General features: G+C 38.1%; 1 protein-coding gene and 1 long non-coding RNA gene across 8 annotated transcripts in view; one reads left to right on the top strand and one right to left on the bottom strand.

Annotated features, from left to right (window-relative positions):
- LOC146403307 (uncharacterized) overlaps positions 1-12,003 on the top strand; it is an 897,172-nt gene that overhangs the window by 498,260 nt on the left and 386,909 nt on the right. The window lies entirely within an intron of this gene.
- MSRB3 (methionine sulfoxide reductase B3) overlaps positions 1-12,003 on the bottom strand; it is a 167,190-nt gene that overhangs the window by 71,264 nt on the left and 83,923 nt on the right. For 5 of the 7 annotated variants that reach the window (XM_021091957.2, XM_084956303.1, XM_021091955.2 and 2 more), the window contains one exon: positions 1,360-1,388. The exons of the other annotated variants lie outside the window; for them this stretch is intronic. In XM_021091957.2, the coding sequence (XP_020947616.1) occupies positions 1,360-1,388 (29 nt within the window). The remainder of the gene's footprint in view (positions 1-1,359; positions 1,389-12,003) is intronic. 7 annotated transcript variants of the gene reach the window in all.

Genomic DNA, 12,003 nt, shown 5'->3' with positions numbered 1-12,003 from the left:
TAATAAATATTTGGTGGCTGGCAGTGATAAAAAATACATGTAATTTTATGTAAAAATTCATCCTCAATCAATTTTATTCATTTATCTTTTACTATACCCTATGATTTTAGCTTAAAAAATGACAAAGATTTTTTTACCTATTTTAAGTCACCTCCTAAGAATCAACAAAAAAAAAATTCAAATAGTGGATACAATGCCGTCATGCCTTTGGTTCCCATATAGTCAACAGAGTAAACCAGAAATATTAGTCTTGTAACCATCACCATCATACATGATTCAGAAGCCCAAGAACACACAAAGATTTCTAGAATCACAGTTCTCAAATTAGGTGAGCTTGTTAACTCAAATGTACAGATTTCATATTTAAAGAGAAGTTGGGGATTCATAAACCTACACAATAAAAGCTTTTGAAGAAGAAAAGGAGGTTGGCTCCTTATGTCACTACTCTCAAAAACAATACACAGTCCATGGTTCCTTGGTGAACATGAGAAACAAAGAATTTTTTTTTTAAAGTTAAAACATAATGGGAACTCAAACCAGAGTAAGAATATTACTTTTGAGTAAGTTATATATTTTTCTGCAAATTATTTTCTTCCAATATTGAAAATTTAATGTTTCTTTATCTATTAACAGTTCACTTAGGGGCATAACGCCTTTCTAGTGAACATGAAGCAATTTTTGTGCTTTAATTGTAAACACCATCAGAAACTCTGAAGCATGGAAATCTCAGCAAATCACATAAAGACACAGTCAAACATAAGGATTATATGGCTACATTCATGCTTAATGAGAAGAAAACATCTAATGAGGCTGATATGCCCCTGCTTGTGAGAGTGTAAATTTTGTCCTGATAGATACAAAATAAAGGCTGAAGGTGACTTTCATTTTCCATTTCCTCCCTCTCCAACAAAATAAATTTTAAAAAATTAGTAACTCAGACAAATTTCTCTTCCTATTGACTAAAACCCTTTACCGCTTGCTGGATTAAATGTATCTATTTCCTATATTTGACAAGCCACTTTGCAGAGAATCTTCAAATTATTCAGGATGCTTGATCCATTGAGAATAATATTCTATTTTTAGCAATGAGCATCTGCAACCCCCACCTTTGCCTTTAAAATGAAACTCTGCAGATAGAGAGCATTTACACTTATTTCAGGACTATCAAGGATTCCAAAGTGAACATCGCAAGTTATGATTCCAAGCAGTCCATAGCCCTGCTTTGAGATGGGGTTCATGTTTTGAAAAGAGACTGCCTCGTCTGTTTAAAATCAAAATGGTTCTTGATCTGATGAATTACTCCTCAGAGAATAATGTAAATAAAATATACTCAGAATAACATTATTAATGTAAACATACCTGAACCAGAGTCAAATTTTGTTTCTGACCTGCAAAGGGAAAGAAATTTTTTTATAACATAAAAATTGCTTATTAAACAATAACTTATTTTATGGGGGGAAAAAGATGCAATCGTTATAGATTTTAGTACATTGGTCAACAAGTAAGATAGCTTTTAAAAATGTAAATACATATTTACTTTTACCATTTTAAATGCATGCATAACTCTACATCCTTTAAACAGGTACATATCCATAGAGATAGTACAGTATGGAAAAGATATTAACTTTTTAGCTTGTTTTTGAGAGAAGAAGGATAAATTATGTTTATAAAAAAAAAGCATCCCATCTTTATAGATTAACTTGTTTCAGTAATACAATAAAGCAATAAAAAATTCAAATTTAAAATTATCCTCTTTACTTATTATTAAAGATTTTCAATTATTCAACGCCAAGTAATTTTTCACTAAGTCCTTCACAGAGTAAATGAACCTAGTAACCCCATACATTTAATAAGAAGGAGAAAAAAAATCTGAGTCCTTGTGGGAACATCATGTTTCAGATATAGGTTAATACTGGTTGTAAATTCAGAAGCCTTTGAAGCTCTCAATCTGGCTGTGGGAAAACTTCTGTCGAGTAATTACTCTCAAGATGCTGCTGATGTGCTGTCAAGCAGAATTAACCCTATGACTAGGCCTATCTACACAAGCTACTATAAGACAGCATTGTCTATATCTGGCTCTCAAACCAATTAGTGGGCATGCTCCAGTCGGATTTATATCACACATTAACAATCAATAGTATATATGTTCACAGCTGCCACAGCAAGATATAAGAACCGACCAGCAGGAGTCCTGTTAAAGGATGTTACATTGACAGAGAAGTTTTTTTTTTTTTTTTTTTTTTTCCTGGGGAAACGTAGTTAACTAAGTGGGAAAGGAGATTTCTTTGAAATTATGCCAGGGTACCAAAGCACTTTTGGAAGCAGTGGCTTTCTTTACCTAAATTAGCTTGAAGAGAAGTCATCAAAGGAGGGAAGGAGAAAGGATAAGCAAGAAACTGCTTCCTTTATCACAAAAATTCATTTTCTCAAGTATTCCCAAATAAAGTTTCAGGGATGCTTAAACAAAGTCAGTAATTGAATCATAAAACAAAGAAATTATTATTACAACACTGGTTATCAATAACCAGCACTGTAGTTCAGATTTACATTTGTCTCAAGCCCTGACCCCATGGTAGTCCTCACAGGCGTCCCTGACTCCAATTTCAGGTACAATCCCATTTTCACTTTTTGTCCTCTCCTGTTCTGGAAAGGCTGGCCTCATGCCCTTTTGTTTCCAGCATCCTTGAGCACAGCGTAACTCTGAATGACACTTACCACTTGCTGTCCTGCTGGTTTCCTTGCCTATCTTGCCCACTAGACTATGCCTTATTAACCTCTGTAGTCACAGCACCTACATAGGGCTTGGTGCTTAGAGTCAGCACATGTCTCTAAAAAGAAACCCTGCCTCCACACACAGCCTTCTCTCTCTCTCTCTCTCTGTGTGTAAGACATGCTCTTCCTTCTAAGGTTCCCTCCATTTATGTCCTAAAGTGCGTTCTCTCATCTCCCCTGAAACCAAGCTGGAGGAATTAATCCTTCTCCCGATTATATCTTCAAGATCCGGGTCACTCCAGGTTCTTCCTCCCTTCTGCACAGAAGTGCTCCAGGACGAGATAAATGCCCGCCTTCAAACCTGTGCCCTACTCTTGTCATCCCTCTTTCTCCCTGGCTTTACCATCAAGTTTACTGAAAGGATAGACTATATTCTATATTGCATGTCTTTCTTTGCTGACCTCCCAACATATCCACTCTTTGAACCACTAAGATCTGTCCTTGCTAAGTTTTATCAATGGTTTCCTTATGCTAAATCCAAAAGCCCTTTTACAGTCCCTACTTCACTAAGACTCTCTCCCACTAAAATCCTACCTGAATGCTGCACTGTAACCTCAACTGCCACATGCACTAAACTGAATTCATTTTGTTTTCCCACAAATTTAATTCTCTTGCTATACTCCCTATCATTTAAGTTGGAAATTATGATGTTATTCTGGTGTTCTTATGCACCCCCAATATCTAATTAGTCACCCGGACCTGCTGATCCTACCACCCTTCCCTCCTCTCTATGCTCACTCTCACCGTCTTTAGGCATATTTTTGACTCAATAATTTCATAACTAGCATTCCCCCCCCCTTCCAACCCATCATCTAGTCAGCTGCCAGAGGTTTCCAAAACACCAATCTGATCAGATTACCACCACAATAACTAGAGCGGAATTTTTTCAAACCTGGGTCACAAGTTCACCCATTAGTGGATTATAAAATTAATTTAGGAGATTGCAAGTATTTTTTTTTCTTTAAATGAAATGAAACAGAAAAGAAGACAGATGCGTCCAATAATGAGAGTATGTTCACTTTTGTACCACTTTTAGGTATAGGTGTGTGTGTGTGTGTGTTTGTGTGTGTGTTCACACATCTGCATCCTGGGCAGTACTATCCTTACAAGTGAGCAAAAAACCTCTGCTCTGGCCTTTCTCTGGCTACACCCTCCTCTTCCACCAGGCAAGGAGTCCCCTCTAAGGATGATCCTCAGCATTTTCTACCCAAATGGCCTTGAGCTGGCTTCCTCAGCCCATGTGGACCTTTCTTCAGGTCAGGCTCTACTTAACTCCAGTCCAAGGGGTGGCCAAAGGCTATTATCTGAAGGAGGGAACTTAGACTGGAGGGCAGAAGGAAGGGAAAGCAAAGAGGACAGGGCAAGATGCTTTTCCTACTCTTCCACATCCTGTTCAGGGAATTCTTAATTCAAACCCTCCTGTGAGCGTAGGGAGCACCCGGAAGCCAGAGGCGACCCCTTGGACCAGAGTGTCATAGTCTAGAGGGAGTGGAACTTGGGATGGGTAGGAAATTGAATCAGAGCCTCTGAGAGAAACAAAAGAGCCCTGCTCCCTATAAAGAAGAAAAGAAAGGAGGTGTGTCTCTTATGGATCCCATAGCCGCTGAAGAGAAGGCTGAGGAGGCCCACTCCTCCTCTCCCTGCAACGCAGCCTAGCTGCCACTGCCCCTGAACTTCCCCAGGGTGAAGAACAGTCTTTCTGTGGAAGACAAAATTAATTTAAAATTTGCATTATTCTCTTACCTGGTATCAACGCTTTTACACACACTTTTCATTGTCTTTGTTATAAGGTATATTTGTCAAGGTAGGTTATTATACTTTTCTTAACAGTTTCTTGCCTTGACTTTTTTTTTCCCCCGCTGTACAGCATGGGGATCAAGCTATTCTTACATATATACATTTTTTCCCCCAACCTTTGTTCTGTTGCAATATGGGTATCTAGACATAGTTCTCAATGCTACTTAGCAGGATCTCCTTGTAAATCTGTTCTAAGTTGTATCTGATAACCCCAAGCTCCCGATCCCTCCCACTCTCTCCCTCTCCCCTCGGGCAGCCACAAGTCTATTCTTCAAGTCCATGATTTTCTTTTCTGTGGAGATGTTCATTTGTGCTGGATATTAGATTCCAGTTATAAGTGATATCATATGGTATTTGTCTTTGTCTTTCTGACTCATTTCACTCAGTATGAGAGTCTCTAGTTCCATCCATGTTGCTGCAAATGGCATTATATCCTTCTTTTTATGGCTGAGTAGTATTCCATTATGTTCATACACCACATCTTCCGAATCCAATCATCTGTCGATGGACATTTGGGTTGTTTCCATGTCCTGGCTATTGTGAATAGTGCTGCAATGAACATGCGGGTGCACGTGTCTCTTTTAAGTAGAGTTTTGTCTGGATAGAAGCCCAAGAGTGGGACTGCGGAGTCATATGGAAGTTCTATGTATAGATTTCTAAGGGATCTCTGAACTGTTCTCCATAGTGGCTGTACCTGTTTACATTCCCACCAGCAGTGCAGGAGGGTTCCCTTTTCTCCACAGCCCCTCCAGCACTTGTTATTTGTGGATTTATTAATGATGGCCATTCTGACTGGTGTGAGGTGGTATCTCATGGTAGTTTTGATTTGCATTTCTCTTATAATCAGCGATGTTGAGCATTTTTTTCATGTGTTTGCTGGCCATCTGTATATCTTCCTTGGAGAAATGTCTATTCAGGTCTTTTGCCCATTTTTCCATTGGGTGATTAGCTTTTTTGCTGTTGAGTTGTATAAGTTGCTTATATATTCTGGAGATTAAGCCCTTGTCAGTTGCATCATTTGAAACTATTTTCTCCCATTCTTTAAGTTGTCTTTTTGTTTTCTTTTTGGTTTCCTTTGCTGTGCAAAAGCTTTTCAGTTTGATGAGGTCCCATGTGTTTATTTTTGCTCTTATTTCTATTGCTTTGGGAGACTGACTTGAGAAAATATTCATGATGTTGATGTCAGAGAGTGTTTTGCCTATGTTCTCACCTAGGAGTTTGATGGTGTCCTGCCTTATATTTAAGTCTTTAATCCATTTTGAGTTTATTTTTGTGCATGGTGTGAGGGTGTGTTCTAGTTTCATTGCTTTGCATGCAGCTGTCCAGGTTTCCCAGCAATGCTTGCTGAATAGACTTTCTTTTTCCCATTTTATGTTCTTGCCTCCCTTGTGAAAAATTAATTGACCATAGGTGTCAAGGTTTATTCCCGGGTTCTCTATTCTGTTCCATTGGTCGGTCTGTCTGTTTTGATACCAGTACCACACTGTTTTGATGACTGTGGCTTTGTAATATTTCTTGAAGTCTGGGAGAGTTATGCCTCCTGCTTGGTTTTTGTTTCTCAGGATTGCTTTGGCAATTCTGGGTCTTTTGTGGTTCCATATAAATGTTTGGATTGTTTGTTCTAGTTCTTTGAAAAATGTCATGGGTAATTTGATAGGGATTGCATTGAATCTGTAGATTGCTTTGGGTAGTATGTCTTGCCTTGACTTTTAAACAATTATCCCCATTTGTCCTCTTGCCCAGGCCCTGGACTGAGGCCAGGCCTGGTAATAGGCCATCATGTAAAAAGTCATGTCTTACTGTGAGTCACAAACAAAAACATTTGAAAGCTACTGACCTAGCTACACCAAGTTCACACTCCTCTGCGTGACCAGCCATGATCTGGCTCTCCATCCCCACCTCTAATCCTGCCTCTAATCCACTTCTACACTGCAGCCTTTACTCTTACTAAACCAAACCACTGCCATGTTACTGCAGAGCCTGCATCCAATAGCCCTATCTTAGAACACCCTTTCCCCAACTCATCACTGCTAGACTTGAACTTCATAGACTCACCCTGCCTGCATGCCTTTCTCCCAGAGCTCCCTGCTTGCCTTCATCACTCCACAGTGAGGATTCTGGCACAGCAATTCCCACACCATGTAACACGGACATTAGACCCAGTGGGGTGCATACGAGGTCTTGTCCATCTTCTATTCCCAGCACTGAGCATGGTATTTAACATTTAAGAGTTATTAGAATGTGTAGCAGGAATTAACACAAAAACAAATTGATCTGTAAATTAACAGAGGCCCAAAACGAGATATAATGACAAGGAGTTCCCTGGTGGCCTTTTGGTTAAGGATTGGGCATTGTCATTATTGCGGCTTGGGTTTGATCTCTGGCCCAGGAACTTCCACATGCCATGGATGTGGCCAAAAAAGAAGACCAAAAAAAAGACCAGAGATAGCTGGTCAATATGTAATATATACAAAGAATGTGCAGAGAAAACATTCACAAACTAATACCTCAGGAATCAGTCAAAAAAGAAAAAGAATATTTTCAGAATTATCAAGCACAGTACTGAACCTTCAAAAAACCACAACTACATTAATAATAATTCAAAACAAGAGAAGTTAATACTGTCAGTTTTGGGGGGTAGGGAAAATTGGTCCTATGATATAAGTTAATTTTTATTTCTATTGAAATTTACACACATGCATACATACACAAAGACACAAAGTAATCCTCTATCATACTGTGGACTCTGATCATCTCTACTCATAAATTCTCTTTAAGAAAGTATGTAAATTATAGAAAGGAACAAAGAAATGGCAAGTGTGAGAAGAGAATTCACACATTACATTTTATACAAGAAAGACAAAGAGGGATATTCATTCCTTCATTCCAAACACATTTCTTATGTGCTTATTTTCATTTATATACTACACTGGATAGCTGGGATACAAAGAGGCATAAAGTAAGGTTGTATGGGGTAATAAAATGCAAACATATAACTGTGTCTCCATAGACACCCATTTGATCCCTTGATGACATACTTACACCTAAGCTTAAAGCTATTCAACTAGTTCTTTTGGCAACTGCAAAAAGATGGTAAATATAGCCCAGACTGTTACTATCCTCGAATATCCATTCTCCTCTTTTCATTTTGGAAATACAATCTGCAAGCTTTAGATGGGCACAAAGCCGCCTAGCTAACACAATTTTTCCACAATATTTCCCTCCTCTCTGGTAGCTAGTTTTGACCATGTGATTAAGTTCTTGCCAAAAGGATGCAAGCAGAAGTGCTATCAGTTATGTCCTTGAAGGAAATGACTACATCCTTCCCCTTCTTCCCACTGGCTGGAATGCAGATGTGATTCCAGGATCTGAAGCAGCCATGTTTAGATCATGAGAGAGAAGCTGATAACAGAGCCTTTGGTCACCCTTTGGGCTGATGGTACACACACACCAGTAGCACCATATCATTCCCAAACTGCTACCATGTTTAAACCAGTATTATTCTGGAGTCTTGTCAGAGAAGTTGCAACAATAGCACCACACTGAAAAAGGCTTAAAAAACTTCCAAATTTTTAAACTTAAAAAGGTTTTATGACTTTAAAAACCATAAAGGGTAAATGCTAGGAAATTTTAAGTATCATTATTACTTTTAAAATAATTAAAATATATAACATATACATTATTTTGGTAATAAAGTTGCAGATTTTCAAGAGAGGGCAGTTTCAACCACTGGTTAGAGTTCTCTAGTTCTGAACAAATTTATAAAATTACTGTTTTCTATTCACAAGAAATAATCCAGTGTCCATGGATGTTCTAAGTGTATTAAATCAAGTTTTTACATTTATTTTATTTTATTATTTTTAAATTTTTATTGTCTCTTATGAGGCAAAGTCTCAAAGAACACTTTTTTGCTTATTTTTAACTGTATTAAAAAATTTTAAATGGGAACCATGTAGGTTAATGAAGTCAATGTTCCAAAAAGTTTCAGACAACGTGAAGAAGGGTGAGGATACTGTTCTTATTATTTTAAATTTATGACAATGAAAGATTGTAGCTGCAAAAAATTATTAGAGGGAAGGAGTAGGAGTGGCAGACTGATTTCTGCCTGCTAGTCTATTACATATGGCAACACCATACTAAGGATTTTCTAGGACAATCCAAGTCAAATAACCTTTCCTGTTGTCCCTCCTAAAGCATGGAAAACTTTCAGAAATTCTAATATTTCAGGATCCTACTTATAAGTCTAAGAATTTCTTCTTATCCCCACAAGTAATTCAAAAGCTTTCATCAGACCAGAGGTTAGTAATAATAGCAGTGAATATTTATGCACCTTCTTTCAGTTACATAAACATAACATGCTTCCTCTCCTTGGAGTGCTCCCTCCTCCTCCCCTCACCACACAGGTATCCCTTTACCCCTTTGCCTGCTCACCTTCCAAAACCTTCTCCATATATTAGCTTAATTATCAATTCTTTGAAAAAAAGTGGCCGGACTAGATTAAATCCCCTTAGTTTATACTTTTATAGCGCCAGTCACTCCTTGGCACTCATCAGAGTTGTAATTCTTTCTCTCTTTGTCCTGTGGTTATTTGATCATCTTGAAAAGAGTTCAATAATCATGGCAGACACTATCTGTTGTGTATATAATGGCCAGCCTCCCTTTGATCTGATAACAGAATGGCAGTTTTTGAAGGGTGCTAAAAATGTGTCCACTCCAGGAATGAATCATTATTAACCAAGCCAACTGTGTCGATCCTATGCTCCTTTGTCAGTGACTGGTTCAAGGATAGGCATGGAACCCAGTTCTGAGCAGAGAGAGATACAGGGAAGTCTGCTGGGGATACTTCTTAGAAGGGTTTTCCTCATGAAAAGGACAGGGGTGATTTAGGGAGGAGGGTTTTTTCCTGTAGTCTCCCTGTTTCCTGCCTTTATGTAGGATATGACACCTAGAACTGCTGTAGCAATCTTATAATTGTGAGGAAAAGGACCAAGAAAACTGCAGAAATGCCAACCTGCGACTCTGATAACCATTCCATTTCCAGAACAGTCTTTCTCAAGAGTTCTCGTTGAGTTAGAAAATCAAGTCTGACATTTTAGGCCACTTTTACTTGGGTATCTCTATTACTTTTAACCCAACATATTCTAACTGATATTGTCACCATAGCAGAACTAGGGTATGAACTATCTACTTATGGTCTTTAAAACTTAGGCTTCTAGGTTATATTTATAAGATAATAATGATGCTATGAATACAGAAGACAGAAAAATATGCAGAAAGAAAGCAAAATGAATTTAGATGTTTAAAGACGTGTTAGCTACCACAGCCAAAAACAAAGATACAAAGAAAAGATGCCCATTAAGCACATGCCTAATTTTGTAACTGAAAAATATAAATGAAAAAAAAAAACAAATTTAGAAATCAAAATGATAATTATAAGCGGAAGCACAGCAGAGTCTCTCCTCTGTTGCTTGAAGACATCTTACATGAGCCTGTTAATGAGAACTTTCAGGTTCAGTTACCAGGACACAGCTTCAATTCTTCATCTTCATTTATCGACACCTTTCGCTGACCACTGTAATGTATTCCAGATAACATGCCTGTGTAAATGTCTGTTCCCTGTTGCACAGTTCAGCTTCCATCGGTACTGGGTTTTGTTTTGTTTTGGTCTCTTTAAGGGCTGCACCCACAGCATATGGAGGTTCTCAGGCTAGGTCGAATCGGAGCTGTAGCTGCCAGCCTACACCACAGCCACAGCAATGCCAGATTCAAGCTGCGTCTGCAACCTACACCACAACTCACGGCAACACTGGATTCCTTAACCCACTGATTGAGGCCGCATCCTCACGGAAACTAGGAAGATTTGTTTCCGCTGAGCCACGAAGGGAACTCCCACTGGTACTGTTTTTTATTTTCCTTTTAACCAGATCCTAGCACTGTCACTGGGATCATGTTCACCCTGATAAGCTGGAGACTTTCTGCATCAGCAATGTAGTCTATGAAGCACTTAATAGTGAGGTAACACTTGAGGAAAAGGCAGGTGATGGAGACAGAAAGACCAGAGCCCAGTCCCAGGCCTTCAACTTTCTACCATATATGACTTTAGAGAAGTTCATCACACTCTACATCTTCATCTCACTATCTATAGAATGGAAGTAATATACTGACCTTTTAAATTTTTTGTATAGGCTAAATGAAATGATACTACAAAGTGCTTAAGTTAGGTCTGGGCTAACAGAAGGTAATTAGCCAGGACCTAATGTAACTTCTAATTAACATTAGAAGCTGAATAAAAGGTAGGTTTTATCTAAGCAGTGATATTAAATTGATTTTGTGGCTATAAGTACAACTAGCAATATGTTAGCAAGTGAAAAAAATAATAGTATATTATAAAAAGAAAGACTGCATTACTCTGGTTAATATCTTACTTGGGGTGTAATTTTAATATGAATGTCAAAATGACAGAAAAAATGAGAGACAGCAGTAAAAATAACTGAAGAAACTGGAAATATTTCAGCAGGAAGGCTAATGGAAAATACCAGATTACACAATATAGAAGAGTCATCTCATTTGTCCTTAAGACACAAATAAAATATTCTCTAACTGTAGTAGTTGCACAGTGCACTAGAGACCAGACTGGAACATGAATTAGGAGATATGGATTCTAGTTCAGAAACCAGGACATGTCATTTAACTTCTGAGCCTCATTTTTCTCATTAGTAAAATAAGGCATCTGAAATAAATCAATGCTTCTCCACACAAATTACCCTGTGGAGAGGTAAGCTCTCTAAATTTTTCTGCAGTTCCCAAGAATGAAGAAAAGGATACAGGGAGAAGAGAGAGCAGAGGAAAAGTGAGTGTGAGGTGGTAAAAATTTGCATCTGTAGAACTTGAACCTACAGATGAATAAGACTGAAAAAAAAGGTGATCCTTAAGATCCAACTCCCCAGGTTGTACAACTTTTTCGAGGCCATACTGATAACTGCCTTCTTTGAATTCCAGTATCATTTCCTGTCCGTATGACTTACAGTACTTTATAGTACTTAGTAATATGTTTCCTTTAAAATGATTTAATTGTTTCTTGTCTGTATTTATATCTCTACAGAAAATGAAGCTTTTAAAGTAAAGATCCTTTAGCTAATGAGAATAATTTCAAGACACTAAAGGAAGCAGGGGTAAGAAGAACAGAGTATACCTTCATGCCAAGAGCTGAAGTGTGTTCTCCCAAACTTCATATGCTGAAGTTTTAACCCCTAGGAACTCAGAATGTGACTATATCTGGAAACAGGGTTTTTAAAGTGGTAATTAAGTTAAAATGACGTCATTCAAGTGGGCCCTAATCCAATATGTCTGGTGTTCTTATGAGAAAAGGAATTTAGGACACAGACGCACAGAGGAAGAACATGTGAAGACACAGAAAGAAGACAGCCATCCACA

The sequence above is a fragment of the Sus scrofa genome, chromosome 5 (genome assembly GCF_054392235.1).
Source record: "Sus scrofa isolate SSC_HxYL_T2T_F1_AM1 chromosome 5, Sscrofa_HxYL_maternal_Yorkshire_Landrace_v2.0, whole genome shotgun sequence".
Taxonomy (NCBI): Eukaryota; Metazoa; Chordata; class Mammalia; order Artiodactyla; family Suidae; genus Sus; species Sus scrofa.
Note: the sequence above shows the minus strand (reverse complement) of the source record. Positions and strands in the feature narration are given on the sequence as shown.